Source organism: Fistularia commersonii, chromosome 18, assembly GCF_037954325.1.
Source record: "Fistularia commersonii isolate RoL2024-O1a breed Wild chromosome 18, RoL_Fcom_v1.0, whole genome shotgun sequence".
Taxonomy (NCBI): Eukaryota; Metazoa; Chordata; class Actinopteri; order Syngnathiformes; family Fistulariidae; genus Fistularia; species Fistularia commersonii.
In genome coordinates, this window is record NC_141301.1 from 7,774,602 (window position 1) to 7,793,952 (window position 19,351).

Below are 19,351 nucleotides of genomic sequence, written 5' to 3' on the forward strand. Positions count from 1 at the left end.
CATTAGGTGTTAATACTCAAAGGTCTTAAATGTCCATTTTTTAACTTCAAAAAACCTAAATATTACATACATTATTTCAAGATCCACCTGTTGTGATATACCATAGGCATTCTTGTACCTTCCAGTCTTACTAAATGCAAATTACACAAAGTGGTGTAAACAAGATGCTTGATACTGCTTTTGATCTCAATGTTTAAAATACTTTTTTTATGAACAAATGCAGTCAGTACTTTGATCTTTAGCTCCAATAATGACCAACCTTTCAGCATGTGCACAGATAACAATGTCTGTCGAGGTTATCAGTCACCCAGGTCATGGCTAATTCTTGTCTTAATATTGTTCGTGTGGCAACTGGACTTTATTTTCTTCTATCTTTCTTACCAAGGGGCCCATTCAGTCCCAATTGACTGCTCTGAATATAACCACCAGGGTTGGGGGATGGTCTTACTTGCACCAGCTCGGTATTTAAATGGAAGAGTTGTTTAGCAGAAACTAGGTTGAAGGGGGTTGTTGTTTAATGGGGGTGTTGTCAGGTACAACTAATGACACCCCCAAAGGTGACAAAGGTACAACTTCTGGGAATTACCTGGATTTAAATTTGAAAAGGTGTAACCAAAACTCTCAGAATGTGAAACAAAGTAGAGAAAACTGTTGGCTCACATGGATTGAGGCTAAGGTGGTAGTAACCCAGGTCTGGTTCAGGTGGAGAGCCTTTCTCGGTGGTTTGGAGGGTGCAGGTAAGCCTGGTCTGTGTGTGCTAATCTGCCTTGGGATGGAACCCAGTACGGCGATATATGTGGGCGTAAGGTTGTGCCTAAGGCCCTCTCCTCCGAGATAATTTTTCTGTTTGGACAAAGATAGCTTATTTGACTCCTCTCTCGAACCATCTGTCTTCTCTGGCCAGAATGTGGACATTGTTGTCTTCAAAGGAGTGACCCTTATCCTTCAGGTGCATGTGAACTGCAGAGTCCTTTCCTGAGGTGGTGTCCCTCCTGTGTCAGAGCCATCTGTTTGTGCAGAGGTGATGGCATACATCACATTTTTGATCTTGTGCCTGGATGTTTTGTCCTCAAGGTGCACCAGTCTTTACCTCTTTGTGAGGTTTGAAATGTAAATGGTACATGGTGAATACGGTGTTTGTTGAGTTTTTACGAAACACAAACATTGTATGGTACTGTATTTTGATGTTTGTTACTGTCCTGTTTTGCGCTCTTGTGTCTGGTGGTGATTACTCCCAGTTTGTGTCCAGGGAAGTGATGTGAGTCAAAAAGCAAATATATGTCAGTATGTTTTGGTTTCTAGTAAATCTTGATTCTCCGGCTCATGTCCTTTTGAAAATGAATACAACAGTCCAAAAAGGCAAGTTTGTCATCAGTGGCATCCTCCGTCGTGAATTTGCCGTGTCGATCATGTTGAGGGGAACACATTCATTTCTTTCTTCTTAATCTTGACCCATGTATCATCCATATATAAGAGCCAATGGCTTGGCGGTGTGCCCCTGTCTGAGGTGAGAGCAAGGTGAGGCCCTTGCTCTCAAACTCTTCCAGGTGTAATTTTGCTTCCATGGGCGCTATTAGAGAGTCCATGGCACATCCATGTTTTTGATGACAGACACCACCGTTACATTGAAAATATGTGGTTTGAAGATAGATGTCCAGTAGGATACAGATGTGGTCCATGGTAAGTTTTTTTCTGTTTATCAAGGTGTCCTTAATAATCCAGTCACAGTAGCGATCCCTCACTGCTGTGACTTGATCCGATGTGAAGATACATGTGAACAGTGCGGTTACATCTGTGCCCAGTTTGATCTGTATGACCTTGCTGACAAAGTTCAGTGAAAATAAGAATCTTTTATTATTTGATTTCAGACTCTGTCTGATATATAGGATTGACTTTTGCTAATGTCTTGAGACATTATTTTGGGAGATCTGAATAAACAGTCATTCATGAGTAAAAAGTGACGAATCAATAAAAAACTTTGTGTAATTTGTTAAGGGTAGAATTTTGAAGGTGTGAAGGGTCATTTTATTGGCTTGATGTGACCACAAATTCTGGCTTCTTCAGTTTTCTGCAGCTTGCATCATATTGTAACGTTGGACGCCTCACAGAGAGAACATCACTCACGACTGGTTACCTGATATCTAGGATTAACTCCCAAATACTGCTGCTCACCTGTAAATACATTTGCAAAGTGGTTCCTCCATACCTATCCGAACTGCGTGACAATGACACTCCCTTAGATACACAGACAATGATCTCTCTGCTTACCATCTGTGTTTTTTTTCAGTTTTTAGGACAGCAGTGAATAGGGTTTAATATACTCCCCAAGATTTGGTGTGAGAATGACCATCCAACCAAGTCTGTAGATAAAACAAGGGAAGGTTCCATCTAAATGATAGCAAAATAATTACAAATGTCCAATATACACTGACATATGAGTGCATCAACTTAAGAGTTTTCTAAGATATCAGCCATAACTTAGCTAATTTTTTTTCTCTTTCTGATGCCGAGATCTGCGGAGCAAGCTAGATAAGTGTTTGACAACAACTTAGCCCCCACTATCCACGTCATGGATAGCGGGAGCTAAATTGTAGCCCAGCAAAGATCATGAGTGAGGTGTGCGTGTTGTCAACTTATCCATGGAGACATAGAAAAATTGTTGTTGGTGATACATTGTTACCAAGAGCATCATCTGTGGGAAGGCACAAAATATTTATGGTGTCTATTGATGGAACATTAAGGGACGAGACATCACTCATCATTCATCAAACACCATGAAGGACTATGCAGAGGCAAGCAAGTGGCTCTTCAGCATTGCCCTAAAGATGTCAACAGAGCAGGCCTGCCTGATGTCGGAGGCAGACAGTTCCATAGCATTGGTCCACTTCCAGACCATGGGGGCGCACAAAACTTTAGTACCCTGGGAGTTCAGTGAAAGGCCAGTCACATATGATCTCCAAGTCAGAGTGCAATGCAATTGACTGTTTTATAGGTTTGGTGCAAAATATGTTGTCACCCTAACAGGAAGCCAGTGGAGAGAGGCCATATGAGAGAAATATACTGCTCAAAAAAATAAAGGGAACACTTGAACAACACAATGTAACTCCAAGTCAATCACAGTTCTGTGAAATCATAGTGTCCACTCAGGAAGCAACACAGATTCATTTTGACTTGTTTTAAAGACATTACATCAAAGTTGGATCAGCCTGGAGTTTGTTTTCACACTTTAATTTTGAGTGTGATTCCTAATCCAGACCTCCATGGGTTGATACAATTGATTTCCATTGATCGTTTTTGTGTGATTTTGTTGTCAGCACATTCAACTGTGTAAAGAGCAAAGTATTTCATAAGAATATTTCATTCATTTAGATCTAGGATGTGTTTTTTAAGTGTTCCCTTTATTTTTATGAGCAGTGTATGTTCAAATGTACTTGCTCTGGTCTGAACTAAGGCTGCTGCATTCAGAGCAGTTTACAACATGGATAAAATGACGGAACGGTACAATCTCAATGTCACAAATTCTTGGATTAAGATCTCTGCGTCCTTTAATTACAAGACTGATCTGATCTTCCCGATGTGGTCTTGATATTTCTTAAAATATGGGAGTCAAAAGAAAACTGTTGAGGAACATGTCCAGGTGCTTAATGCAGTTGACCGAATAACAACATCATCCAAGAACAAAGTTGACTTGCCGTCAAGATGATACAGTCTCATGGGTCAAATGATTACCATTTCAGATAGCATGGAATTTGCTGAAAACAGCAGCCAAACAGATACTTAGTCGATGTGTATTCAATCCATTTCTTATGTTTAATGACATATCTGCATAGCAGTGAAAGTTTTGCAGTCTTTATTTTTAAGGAAAAAAAGACGCACTAGCACATCAACATTATAGTAAGAATGTTTACAAAATATAGTTCTAGAATTTGGTTATTGCTACATATGTTCTTCTCTTATTTTCTAAAAACAGGTTCTGTTTTTACGGAGCCTGTCACTAACAATGGGGGAGAACTATTTGGTTCGTTGGGAACTAATGAAGACAGAGCATCTGCGGATCGATTGCCATCCAGAGAAGTTTGCGGATGAGAGCAAGTGTCAAGCTAGAGGCTGCATTTGGAAGGTGAAACATAAATACTGTTCATCCACACATGAATAATAGTCCTGATACAAGAACCAATCTCATTGATATGAGTTTAATGCATTTCATGGTCTCATGTTCTGCATTAACAAAGGTGCATCTGTGTCACACCAACTTTCTTCTTTCCAAAGTGGTAAAACTTCTGCACAAATGGACTGTATTCCCTTAGTTACTCTAAAAAAAAATTTGTTTTTTTCTAAGACTTTTTAATTCAGAATGATGATACAATTCTGTTTTGAGACCAAAGTGTAAGACTCTTAAGAAATAATTTTATCATCTATTGAAATAAATACAGAATGATATGTTATGCTATGATATGACTGTAGCGTAAATAATAAATAGTAATGGATAGAACTACTTAACGAATACTTTTCAGGCAAAGATGAATATAATGCATAATCTTTCACATTAAAACCTGAATGCCTCTGAACAACATCGGATTTGCTTGAGCAATCTTTAATTGAAACATACAGATCTGCCCTATCCATATCATCACATGTCCCTAATTTTATCAATATCAGCCAACATTAATTGTGCATGTATCTGCCTTTCCTTGGGATTGCTGAGACAATTTCTCAAATGTGCTGTGGTGCACAGAAGTTGAAATACATTTTATGATACACATTACCAATGTTCCCTCTAAGCTACCCAATTGCGCAAATGCGCACTGCTTGCACTCTCAACGCACAAGAAACATATCCAGCACAGTGAGTGCACTGCAAATGAGTAGATATAAAACATTTTTTTTCTGTATCATTTTGCTGTGTAACTCAGTGAGTGACCGGTGTCCAGCAAATCATACAATACGATGCAATTGTGCTACGCAGCCAATCACGGCATTGACAGTGAAGACAGAGCACGTGCTCTGCTCATACATACTATATAACAATAATAACAGTGTGGTGGGGTTGAGGGACACTAATGCTAACCCCTTATCATGGCGACACAAACACTGAATGTGATACGTCCACTCACCAAACCAAAGTAAAAATGAAATGCGGTTCTTTAAAGTTGAAATGACTTATGAGCAAAAAGAAGAATAAGCGGTGAAACTGGGTGAGATTTTTTCTTTTTCAAGTGAGAAATGTCTGCTCTGCGAAACATGCAGCAAAGCTAAAGTAGTAAGCGAGTTTTCTGATGGAAAAATATGGAATAAATGGAAGCTATGATCCTTGGTGTGATACTGATGTGTGGCCACAGTGTGCACTGTGCAGCGAGGTTGTCTGTACGCTCAGACATATGAAAAATTAGAGGGAACATTGCACATACAATACATTTTCTAGTCCCATATCTACTTTTTTCTCTACTTGGTATACCGCACAAAAGTATACCTATATGCATTGTTCCATATTTAGAATCACAATATAGCCCTTCAGCAGTCTGGAATTCAATTAATATTAAGTTGAGGGGTTCTGTTTTATGATAGATACGGTACTGCAAAAAAATGTCTGAAAATATGTGGTTTCAGACATGAACAAAGGTTTAAAAGCATAGGAACACATTTTGATGGACTTTACTGAATTGCGAATGACAGATATGAGACAACTCTTTGACTAATAAAAAGCAATTTACTGGCTATTTTAATATCATACAATTAAAAAAAAAAGAAGAAGGCGTAAGAGGAGAAACACTTCAAGATGAACAGAACATAAATTTGACACAATTAGGCCTTCAAAAGCAATTGCCCCATCAAATAATGATACTCCATGATTTAGTTGGAGTTCAGCTCAGAAATGCGAAACAAAACCCGTTCGTAATCCAGATAAGATCTTTTCAGGGCAGGCAACAGATTCAGCCAGTACCGCATGAAAATTGATCAAATCTATGCACAGACACTTGTCCGAAACATTTTTAAAAGGATTCAGCATGGAAAATCCTGCCCATTTAATTTCCTGCAACAACATTTTAAATTTGTCTCACGCTTCATTCTACCTGACTTGTCTAATACCCACTAGGATAGGAAATAGTAGTTACTATGAAAACAACACACCATCTATCTATCTATCTATCTATCTATCTATCTATCTATCTATCTATCTATCTATCTATCTATCTATCTATCTATCTATCTATCTATCTATCTATCTATCTATCTATCTAGAGACTATTCACACTTCCCCATGTTTTTCTCTCTTTCTCTTCCTAGCCAAGTAGCTTCAAGGGTGTTCCATGGTGTTTCTATCCAATGGATTATGGGTACACCTTTGAACCCACAGATATAAAAGAAACTGAATCTGGCATTGTTCTTGATATTTGGCGGAACAAAAAGTATGGAAGCACTGGCCGCCCAGATTCACCAGACATTGATAAACTCCATGTTGAGATCTTTTACCACAGCAGTGAAATGCTGCAATTCAAGGTACGTGCCTATTTTTTTTAAATACCATTAACCTATTCTAGTGTATGCATTATATCACTTAAATGTGTCTTTACTTATGTTCACTTTTGCGGAATACATGCATTTCCTTTCTACTTCTATTACAGATAATATCACGTGAAAGTTTTCTGAATTTTACTGTAAAATGCTGTGATACAAAACTTTACCTACAATGGTATTGACAACATTCATATTTTTGATTCATCATTTAATTCTGCAACCTCTACCAGGATTTTTTATTTTTTTCTGATAGATAATTTGTATGATAACTTAATTTGCTATGAAATAAGTTACTGGAAGTTGCTAACAATGGGTTTCTACAATGAATCATCTCTGTCCAAGGCATTCCCTTCAGTTCATCCATAAATCACCTCATTGGTTTTCCTCCAGACCTCCTGTCTGGTAGTTCCCACCTCAGAATCTTTCTACCAATATTTTCACTATTGCTCCTCTGCATATGTCAAAGCATTCTCAGTCTAGCATCTCCACATACTTTGGCATATCTGAAACCTCCAAGACGTGTTGTCGCTGTGATGGACTCATTTGTGTTCCTTTCCAACCTTGTTACCACGAAAAAGAACCTCAATGTTTTCAATTCTGCTATATCAAGTTCTGCTTCCTGTTTTTTCCTCAATTCCTCTGTCTCCAAACCACATATGTCTACATAAATCTCTAGTCTCACAACTGTCTTGTGCATTGTTCCTTTCGTTCTGGCTGTTACTCTTATCACGCAACAGTGTTCTCCACCCATTCAAAACTGCTTGGCCATGTTGCTCCATCTCTTCCCCCATTCTGTTGAAATGGACTGTTGATCCAAAGTACTTAAAGTCATCCACCTTCTTCATCTTTTCTCCCTGTAACCTCCCAATTCCACTTAGACCTCTCCTGCACACACATCTTATGTTTTGTTGTAGCAAATGACAATTCCTCTCTTTTCCAATGCAAATCTCCATCTCTCGAGATTTATCTTCGCCCACTCCCTGTTCTCTCTGCAGATCACAATTTAATCTGCAAATATGACAGTCCATGGTGATTTCTGTCGAGCGTCATTTATCAGCTTGTCCCTCACATTAGCAAACAAGGAGCTCAGAGATCCCTGATGCAGTCCCAGCTCCACATTGAACTCCTCTGTCACAACTATGGCACACCTCACCACTGTCTTATAGCTCTCAAACATGTAATACTCCTCCTTTAACATAACTCCTACTTCATTTCACTTCATATCAATGCCAACAACTTAAAACACACAGTATATTCTCCAGGCTTTTCTGCTATTTGTTCAGCAACTCTCCAGGCTTTTCTGTCATTGTCCCAGTATTCAAAGTTCCAACTATGGCCTTTCCTGTGCTCTCTCATTCTTATAAATACACCTTCCTCCTCTCCACCCTCCATCCACAGCAGCCATTTTTTCCATTCCCCTGTAGGTTATCAGCACCAAGGTGGTTGTTAACTTGGGCCTCAACCGATCATATGAAAGTCACATTGTGCACAATCTTCACGTCCAGATTTGGCATAGGTTTTAAACCTTCTGGATGCAACCCCCTGCATTTATCAAGACTTGGGATTAGCTCAAGGAGAACACTGGCTTGTGTCCCCTCCAGGCTGCATTTAGTTATTTTTTTTCTTAAAGCTAACTTTTTAAAAATACATTTTTAGCTAATCTTTTCAGTTGCTGTCCACCTTTACAAAACTCTTGGGTATAATTCATTGACATTAAGTTGTTGGTATTAATTTGGAATGCAGATGTGAGACTAGTCTCATATTTAATGACACACAAATATCAATCCTCTGTATAGATCTGGGACCCGGTGACACATCGATATGAGGTTCCAGTTCCATTGTCAGTCCCAACCGTTCCTGAAACTGACAAAAACAAGAGACTTTATGATGTCACTGTTCAAAATAATCCGTTTGGCATCCAAGTCACAAGGAGGAGCACCGGAACCAAGATGCAAGTATTTTGCTAGAAATCCAAGGGAAATATGTACTGTAGATGTGATACTGAGTGCCGAAGTAGAGATACTCCATTTTATACATAGCCGCTCGAAAAAAAAGAGATGACTTTACAGAAGTTGTGAAGGGAAATGACACCTTTGAGTGAAATTACCATGGATGGACTCACGAAAAGATATTAACACTAAAAAGGTTGTTTTAAATATATAAACATTCCTTTACTGTTTTGTCTGGCACTATCATTTACAATCAACTTTTTCAACATTTATGAATCTAAATGTAATTAAAAAGTAATAGATCTACACAGAGGCAGCTGAGAGTAAATTTAGAATGATGGGTAATGATGAGTGAAGAAGTAAGTCCAGTAAATCAGTAACTCATGTTGGGATCGATTTTTGCCACCACTTTAAAAAGCTTTGTAAATCTTGAAAACTTATATACATAAACATCCTCGCCTTAAGAGAAAGAGTAAACACAGCATAAGTAACTTGTTGCAGCCTTTAGCATTTGCAGTCATGGCCAAAAGTTTTGAGAATGACACTTTCACAAAGTCTGTTCCTTCAGGGATTTAGGTGTTTGCTAGATGTTTCTATGGTTGTGTCATTCTCTAAACTTTTGACCATGACTGCACAATGTATTTGAAGTTAACCTTTTAACAGCAGTATAGCTCAATATGTGGTTTGGTGTGGCATCATTTCACAGTACCTGCAGCAGGACTGACACAGAATATGATCACAGCTACCACATGCATCAGTGCCCACAATAGTTCTCTTTCTATTTCCTGTGCAAACCTGATAAAAGTCATTTTCAAAAGTAAATACACCTTGAAAAATGCACCGTTCACTATTCTTGTCGAAATCTTCTTGCCTTGTCCTGGACTTGAATTTCTTCACTTGAAGACATTTCACTGTCGACGTGTCAGTTCTGAAGAAGCCTCTCGGGTGAGGGGTGAAGATATTCAAGTCCAAGACAAGAAGATTTCGACAAGAATTGACCTTGATACGGTTGACTGAGAACCTTCACAGACATGTACTAACTACATTCTCTAAGCATTAATTGCTTGTCAATTAACACCATGGATTTTATTATTTTCTTCTTCTGCAAATCAACTCCCCTTTTATTCTGCAATCAAATGTGATGTGTTGTGTACTAAATGTAGCAGACGGTTCATTCAAAACATGTTTTCAAGCATGGTTGACATTATTCTGTAGTTAGGCTCTGCATGGTTTTAGAAGTGTCAGTTGAAATGTTCTAATTAAAATTTATGAAGAATTTTGAAGGGAGGCCTACAGTTCTGATGGGTTATTATGCTTGTTTGTGTCAAACATTTGTAAAAAACACCATTTGACAATAATCCCCTCATACAGATTTAATCCTCTGTCACTTTTCTCAGTTGGGACTCCTCTTTGCCAGGTTTAATCTTCTCAGACATGTTCATCCAACTGACGACACTGCTGTCTTCTGAGTTTGTGTATGGCTTTGGTGAGACTGAGCACCCAACTTATAAACATGACCTGAATTATCACACCTGGGGTATGTTTGCAAAGGACCAGCCTCCCGGTGTAAGTATTATGCTTAGTAACATCTTTTGCAGTGATCGAGCTGTGTTATGTTAACAGTTTAACATGGTCAAGGTTGAATTAGAACTGGCTTGAGACAGAACAACATAATTTTAGTTCAATGTAAGGGAAAGGAGAGGTCAAAAACCTCAAACAGCTGGAAATGCTTTGGCAAGAGGAGTCTCTTTTTGCTGCTGCAACCCCCCAATTCCCTGTGGTAGGTGAGGCATTCCTGAGCAAAACGTTTCTAAGGTTCCGAAGAAAAGTGCCATCTTTTTGCAGTTAAAGAAATGTAAAAAAGAGAAATTAAGTAAGAACTGAATTGGGATAGATGGCACTGTTCCATAGTGGTGACAGAAGCAAATCCATCATCAAACTAAGCTAAAACATGTTGTATGACACTGAACCCTTTAACTTTTGCATTGTATTGAAAGAGAAATTATGTAATGGAATTTATATATGTCTCCCCCTCATGACCTGTGAAGATAAAATATTTGAGTCACTTACAAAATCATTTTATATTGCGGTTTAGAAATTAAATCCTATTCATGTATACCATTTACCTCTATTGATAACAAAAATGAATAAGATGTTGCCATTTCTATGACATGAATTCAATATGAAATACTAGAATTTTCCAGTCGATTCATATTGCAACACTCAGCAATATTCATGAGCCTTGGTTAAATAAAGTCTCTGAAACTAGGTACAGTGTCTAGAATGTTTCATAGGTGTCTTGTGTCGCTGCAGGCTGAAATACAGAAAGTGAACTATCCCATTGATGATTAAAAATTCAGCTTCAGTGGGATTTTGACATAGACATCTTGCTTAAGCAGGTTGACCCACATTTATCCCTTTAAGAATGATTCATTTTAGACAAAGGCTTCAATTTAATTACTCAACTAGTTGATTGATACCAATATTGAATGGAAATTGGATGCTCATATTATAAACAACAGATGCACAATACAGATGCACATATGTTTTTTTTTTTTTTTTTAAGATTGGCAATGGTTAGATTACTTAATAGTTCCTTTGAACAATGCTGGGTCATGTCTGTATGTGGAGTTTGAGAGAGAGAAAGAGAAAGAGAGAGAAAGAGAGTGTGAGAGAGAACAAGAAGTCTGTCAATTGGTCTCACTTACCGTTAGTCAATGAACTTTTACACTCCTCATGCCATGGCAATCATGAAGCAGGGTAACAAAGTTGCAAGCTGAGACTTGAGAAAAGAAGTACATACATATATAAACTAAACTGATCACTGATCACTTTATAGAGATATTGCATGACATTTAACAGCCTCAATTGTACCATAACCAGAAAAGGTTTATTTATTGTAACATAATTTTTCATCGCAGATAATGAAATGTATCATTTGCACCTTTTTAAGGCTTCAACTACTTATCTCTATCCAGCAAGTCAGTTTCACATATAAAGTAGGATTATTCATATCTATTTATTGATTTCATTTATTGTGTTACTATTTATTAATACCTGCACAGTTGAGGGTTGCATATAACACTGAGTTACACATTCCATCACAAAGCACAAAACTGCTTCTGAATCTAAGAATAAGAATAAGAATCAGAATAAGAAAAACTTTATTTATCTCGAAGGAGGAAATTGTTGTGCCAGAGTTACAAGAAAACATATTGCAATAATAAATAATAGTAGAAAATTGTATAAACAGTAAAAAAAAAAAAAGGGAGAAAAAAAAAGGGAGGGGGGGATCTCCACATTATCTGATTATACAATCTAGTGGGCTTCTCAAAAACTAGACCGCACCATTTCTTTGGAGGTTCTTGGTCGTCCTGATTAATCCCTTTCAACATCTTTCTTGGCAACTGGTCTTCAGTTCCAAGAAGCCTCTCGGATGAGAGGGGAAACATCTTCAAGGGAAGACATTCAAGTCTAATTGCCAGGGAAAATTTTTGACAAGGAAATACCACACCCTACATATTGACACAGCTATGAAGGAGTATGTATATCTTGTGAATTAATTCAACTACAGTGACACAAATTATATTAGCCAGATGCTCAGCAACTTTTACAGCACATACTTGTGTTGCAGCTGTTGATTAATTTGACCAAAACCAGCAGCACTCACACACAACACAAGTACACGCGCGCGCACACACACACACACACACACACACACACACACACACACACACACACGCGCACAAATAGGTATGTAATTCATTATGGATTATGGACAGCTAAAAACCGAACCTTTCATCACAATCCATTCATACATACATACTGTACATACATACATATTGTACGTATTTGAACATGTAAGTAATGTAATGTAAATCAATCAATCAGTAGGGAACATACTTGCAATTGGAAAATTTCCCAAAAAATATAATAATTACTAAGTAAATCAACATACATACATAAATGAACATGTATGTAATGAAATAAATAATTACAACACAAACTTGCAGTTTGAAAAATACTTCCCAAAAAATAAACTAAACAAATGAGTAAATCAATAAGATATCCATTAAACATTTCCACTTACGAATGTTTCTATATGTTTCACTCTCTTTTTCAGTACAAGAAGAACTGCTATGGAGTGCATCCATTTTACATGGCCCTTGAGACCACATCTGATGCTCATGGTATACTGCTGTTGAACAGCAATGCAATGGGTAAGGAAAAATGTGATCTATGTTTAACGATTCCATAAAAACTTAATGATTCACAAGTCCACCATCTAACATACAAAAGCATATAATCATTTTCAATTATATATCCAGCGCCCTTTTAGGGCTTAGTTTTTGAGATTATCTTTTGACCTAACCTCTTGTAAGATGTCTTTAATTGAAGACTTTAATGTATGAATTCTGCACACCGTTAACTCAATTTAAATTTCCTGTGACTAATTATCTAATTTAGAAACTTGTTTCAGGCATCCAGGCCAAATAATACAAGTTAATATGTTATGGCATGATAAGAGTTGAATTACATACATTAACCATTCTTTATCTGTGTTGGCATTAGTTATCAGAATTCATATCTACAACAGAAAAACATCACTTGTTGGATAATACAAGGACTTGGGACCCTTTGTGTATATTACAAATGCTATGCACACTGAGACCATACAAGACCATCTTTTTTGGGAGAGAAAAACACTAAATAGAACTGCTTTAATTCATGGACAATCCCAAAATATAAAGGAAACTCAAATGTATTACAAAATAAAAAAGTTTCTAGTCACTCTGAACAACAACTTCTGATTATGCCACAAAGCAACCAATTAATCAAAAATTGAATTACTGGTATATATGAACCTAAATGTATGTACAGCAACCGGGGAATGAGACATTCATACCGTACATTACATACTCCATCATAGTACAGGCTTGAGACTTGTTCTCCTATTTGTGCTTGTCTCCTTGCGCTATATTGTTTCATTTTAGGTATACTTAGATGTATTCAATAAGTGCTCACATGACTACATTCATACTCTGTTCAATTTAACAAATATGTTGTGTTTGTGTCCAGATGTTACTTTTCTGCCCACTCCGGCTTTAACTTACAGAACCGTGGGAGGCATTTTGGATTTTTATATGATCCTTGGACCTACACCTGAGATGGTGGTACAGCAATACACAGCGGTATGGTTTCTTTGTTCCTCTGCTTGTTTTTTTTTTTTTGTTTGTTTTTTTGAAATATTTTGATTTCTTTATGTTTTCCTGTCTGGCGCAGGGCCACTGTTGATGGACTGCTCATCTGCAGTCATTGGACTCTTTCATATAGACAGCCTAAAGAGTCTAACGTTTTGGCACCTTGTAATTCTTTTTGGATGCTTTATCTGGATTCTTCTTTTCCTTTTGGATTTTCCCTTCAGGGGTCACCACAGCACCTTCTCCATCTAAACGTATTCTCTGTATCCTCCCTCACACCAACTACCATCATATCATCTTTCACTATGACCATAAATCTTCTCTTTGGTTTGCCTCGTGACCTCCTGCCTGGCAGCTCCAATTCCAACAACCGTCTACCAATATATTCATTATCCCTCCTCTGTACATGACGGAACCATCTCAGTCTGGCCTCTCTGACCTTCTCTCCAAAATATCTAACATGTGCTGTTCCTCTGACAGACTCACTCCTGATCCTATCCATCCTGGTTACTCCCAAAGACAACCTCAGCATCTTCATCTCTGAGACCTTTGGCTCTGCCTCCTGTCTTTTCGTCATTGTAACTGTCTATAGGCCATACAACATTGCTGGTCTCACTGCTGTCTTGTACACCTTTCCTTTCATTCTGGTTGATAGTCTTCTATCACATAGTACCCCTGACACTTTTCTCCACCTATTCTAACCCGCTTGAACACATTTCCTCACCTCTTTTCCACACTCTCCGCTGCTCTGGACTATTGAGCCCAAACATCTGGAATCCTCCAACTTGTTGATCTCCAATCCTTGTAGGCTTACCGTTCCACCTGGGTTCCTCTTATTCACAAACATATACTCTTTCTTGCTGCAACTAACCTTCATTTCTCTCCTTTCGAGCACATACCTTCACCTCTAGATTTTCCTCAACCTGTTCTCTGCTCTCTCTACAGATCACAATCCTCATACAATTCCAGAGTTACTCTCTTGGCACTCTGTCATATGCTTTTTCCAGGTCTACAGAAAATCGAAACAGCTCTGTCCAGCCCTCTCCATACTTCTCTAGTAGCATTCTTAAAGCAATTACTGCATCTGTAATAGTCTTTTTAGGGATAAAACCATACTGCTGCTCACAAATGCCGACTTCTGCTCTCAGTCTAGTTTCCACTTCTCATTCCCGTAATTTCATTGTATGGCTCATCAACTTTATCCCTCTATAGGTTAGCACAATTCTGCACATCCCCCATATTCTTAAAAATGGGCATCACCACACTTTGTCTCCATTCTTCAAGCATCTTCTCACTAACTAAGATCCTGTTCAATAATCTTGTCAGAAACTCTACTGCTCCCTGCTAGAAATTTCTATACCTCCACAGGTGCATCAATAGGACCTGCATTTCCACTCTTCATCCTCTTCAATGCTGTCCTCAGTTCACTTTTACTAATCTTTGCTACTTTGTGGTCAGCAATAGTCATGTTTTCTACCCTTGCTGCTCTTCATTTTCTACATGCATCTGCTCTTCAAGGTACTCTTTCCATCCTCCCATCACTCATCTAGCATATATCAATAGATTTCCCTCTCTATTTACCCAAGACTTGCTGTATATCCTCTCCATCTTTATCTCTCTGTTTCACCAACCTGTATAGATCATTCCTCTTTACTGTCCAACCGAGGATACAGGTCATCGTACGCCTTTTGTTTTGCCTTCGCTACCTCTATCTTTATCTGACATTGTAAAGGTACAAGGTTCAGCCAGGGATTGAATCCAGGACCTCATATATGTGAAACGTGTGCTCTACCACTGAGCTACATACAACAGGTATCTCCATATACTCTTGTATGTTATTTTCATTCCCCTCAGTGTCCCACTTCTTCTTTGCTTTCCACTGTCTCTGTATATATTCCTGCACTTTCCATTCTACCACCAAGTCTTCTTATGTACTTTCCTTCCAGATGATATACCAACTACTCTCCTACCTGTTTCCCTGATCACATTAGCTGTAGCTGTCCAGTCATCTTGAAGCTCTCCCTGACCACCCAGAGGCTATCTCAATTCCTCCCTGAAAACCATACAACACTCCTCCCTTCTCAGCTTCCACCACATTGTTCTCTGCTCGGCCTTTGTCCTCTTCATCTTCCTTGTCACCAGAGTCATCCTACAAACCACTATCCCATGCTGTCTGGCTACACTCTCACCAACAACTACTTGCAGTCACTGATCTCTTTCAGGTTACCTCGTCTACACACGATGTAGTCTGCCTGCATGCTCCTACCTCTACTCTTATAAGTTACCCCATGTTCCTGTCTTTTCTGGAAAAAAAATGTTCACTACTGCCATTTCCAGCCTTTTTGCAAAATCTACCACTATCTGTCACTCTGCGTTCCTACCCTAGATACCAAATCTGCCCAACACTTCTTCATACCCTCTATTGCTTGCACCAACACGCCAATTGAAGTCTGCACCAATGACCACTGTCTCATTTCTGGGGATGTTCTGCAGCACTTCATCTAACTCATTCCAGAACTTCTCCCTCTCCTGAAGCTCACATTCCACCTGCCAGGCATAGCCACAAACAACATTTAGCATTGCACCTTCAATTTTCAGTTTCAGACTCATAAGTCTATCTGACATTCTTTTCACCTCCAGAACATTCCTAACAAACTCTTCTGTCAAGGTAACTCCTACTCTAGTTCTCTTTCTGTCAGTTCCATGATAGTAAAACTTAAAGCCTGCTCCAAAGCTTCTAGCCTTACTATCGTACCTTTTCACCTGGTCTCTTGTACACACAGTACTGTATATCCACCTTCCTCCTCTGCTTCATGTCAACAAACATTCTATCTGTTCCTGTCATAGTCCCGATATTCAAAGTCCCTACTCTCAGTCCCAAACTCTAGTCTTTCCTCTTCTCTCTCTGCTTCTGAACACGCCTTCCTTCCCTACTTCTTTGACCTAAAGTTATCAGTTTCCTATTGCACCCTGTAGGTCATTGTCACCAATGGCGGTCTTTGTGAACCCGGGTATCGACCGATTCGATATGAGATTCTTAGGTTTGATTTGCATATTTGGTTTTGGCAAAAGTTTTACGGTGGATATCCATCCTGACAAAACCCACTGCATTTATCCAGGCTTGGGACCAGATCAGGGAGACACTGGCCCATGCTGCTCTGAGGCTGCATTGGATGTTTCATTTGGCTATTTCTATTTATGTTTCTCCTTAACAGCTCATTGGACGGCCTGTTCTACCTGCCTACTGGTCCCTTGGGTTCCAACTTTGTCGCTATGGTTACGCCAATGACCAAGAGATAGCAAATCTATACAGAGATATGAGGGCAGCTGGTATACCATATGTAAGTTTCCTGGCAAGGACTCAATTATACATGAATGAAAAAAAATGAAAATACTACCAATCCAAAATATTTAGAAAAGAAATAATGAAGCACACAAGTTTCACACAACAGAGCAGTCAAAAATATCAATTAAAAATCTTTATCATTTCAGATTAAAATTGAAATTTCACCTACAAATATTCTGTTACATTTCTGCTGTCTTTTTGCTAGTCTCTCCTATTTTCCTCCTGGCATATTGGCACAGGCAGGTAGAGGACAAACTCTTAACACACCCACTGTACACACTAGCTATTGAAATGTCCTCTGGTGTTAGTACAAAATAAATAGTCATTGAAATCCCATAGTATAGTAACAGTATCGTGCTCTTCGGAATACAATATATTGCATGTATTTGGCTTCTCTCAATCATGTGAGATTATATATAATACAATAGGCTAAACTTGCTTATCCATATATTTTACAATGGTGATATTCTCTGAGGAGGATATAACTAAGTTAAATAACAACTTTCAAATAAGCAAGAACACAGGCACTGACTTTTTGGATTACATGGGCTGCATACATTAAAATCCCAAAATGTGACCTCCAATATAAGTTGGAATTCATTTGATTGTTGGTTTCACGGCCTCGAATTCTGTCTCTACATGAACCAAAGATTTTTTGTGATTGTAAAATAAGGGGTCAAATTTTTACATATGTTCTTCTGATAAACTGAGGGAAGGGGGGTCAGGGAGTCCATAAAAAAATTCTATATAAAAGGATTATCTTCGACCCAGAAAATACTTCCCACTTGGAAACAGGCCAAAAACCCTTCCTTTTCATCAAGCGCAAGGGAATTTAAGAATTTCCATTGATAATCAAGGGATCCGCAGAATAAGCTTTCACAAAGCCCTAACCTACAAGGAGCTGATGCCAGCTAAAAAGAATTCTGCATCATTAATTGGAAGAAAAAAATTTAAAAAAGCAAGAACAGCAGTTATTTACAAAGACTATGAGCTACTGTTATGAATTAACCAACCCTGCAGTAGAAATGCCAAGAGAAGATGAGATCATGTTTATTTTTTTCATCATAATTTTACTGCACCCCCCTCAAAACTCATCTCTAACATTTATTTATTTTTAGTTACTGATGTTACTTGTACCTCTGGCTGAGTTTTTATTACTCCTTTTTTAATGCTGAAAACAAAAGCCTTTTTTTAGGCCTCATGACTTAGTGAAAATGTGTGGTCACGATTTATACAATATTAATATTTTTTCTCAGTTACTGCTCAAATGAAAAGTTTGTTACTACAAAGGGATTTTGCATCTGCTGCAGGACGTCCAGTATGCAGACATTGACTACATGGATCGTCAGTTGGACTTCATTCTGGATCCGGAGTTTTCTAATCTGCCCAAATTAGTTGACGATATGAGGAATCATAGCATGAGATTCATCTTCATTCTGGTAATTAAAATTACACTGTCAACAAACTATGCAGACATTGTTGAATATTCAAAGTTTAAAACTGCAAGGTAGATGAAACGTACAGAATATGGAAAGATCTTATTATCGTGAAAAAATAAAAACTATTTTCATTAAATAAGAATGTATCTTTTCAATTCAAGGATCCAGCCATTTCAGGCAATGAGACAAATTACCCAGCATTCGAGAGAGGTAAAACAGCAGATGTCTTTATCAAATGGCCATCAAGCATCAGTGACGAAATTGTTTGGGGGAAGGTAAATATTTAATATAAACAAATGATCTAAGAGCATTTCTGGAGTAAAATGTGCCAGGGTATAGCCTCATGCAGATGCTTTGAAATTAGAGTTCTTTATTCTTTGTAGGTTTGGCCAGATTTCCCCAATGTCATAGTGGATGAATCTAAGGATTGGGATTACCAAGTGGAGGTAAATTATTTCAAATCAGTGTGACACAGTTTATTGAAAGGATATTATGACAGGTTTGTTTCACTTCCTTGTTTTATCACACATGTAGCATTACAGGGCTTACACTGCATTCCCTGACTTTTTCCGCAACACAACAGCAATGTGGTGGCATCAAGAAATCAAGGATTTCTATGAGACTGTGATGAAGTTTGATGGCCTGTGGATTGTGAGTGACTATTATGGGAAAATCCATATAATTATTAAATCACTAGGATTCTGATTTTCTGTCTGATTTTATACTCATACAGTCTTATACTTCTGCACCCATAGGACATGAACGAGCCAGCAAGTTTTGTTAATGGCATGGTTGCTGGGAAATGTCTTGGTGACCACCGTTTTGAGAACCCACCCTACATGCCTTGTAAGGTCTCATTAAAAATACATTTCTGTTCAAGTCATGTTGTGCAATTCTATGC

At 38.2% G+C, this 19,351-nt stretch overlaps 1 protein-coding gene across 1 annotated transcript in view; it reads left to right on the forward strand.

The window, feature by feature from the left end:
• Nucleotides 1–19,351, forward strand: part of si (sucrase-isomaltase) — a 116,736-nt gene that overhangs the window by 59,344 nt on the left and 38,041 nt on the right. The window contains exons 26-37 of the mRNA XM_086164385.1: nt 3,971–4,120; nt 6,285–6,497; nt 8,312–8,466; nt 9,862–10,030; nt 12,588–12,684; nt 13,544–13,656; nt 16,881–17,006; nt 18,322–18,450; nt 18,612–18,725; nt 18,834–18,896; nt 18,985–19,101; nt 19,206–19,296. Coding sequence (XP_086020511.1) covers nt 3,971–4,120; nt 6,285–6,497; nt 8,312–8,466; nt 9,862–10,030; nt 12,588–12,684; nt 13,544–13,656; nt 16,881–17,006; nt 18,322–18,450; nt 18,612–18,725; nt 18,834–18,896; nt 18,985–19,101; nt 19,206–19,296 — 1,537 coding nt within the window. The remainder of the gene's footprint in view (nt 1–3,970; nt 4,121–6,284; nt 6,498–8,311; nt 8,467–9,861; nt 10,031–12,587; nt 12,685–13,543; nt 13,657–16,880; nt 17,007–18,321; nt 18,451–18,611; nt 18,726–18,833; nt 18,897–18,984; nt 19,102–19,205; nt 19,297–19,351) is intronic.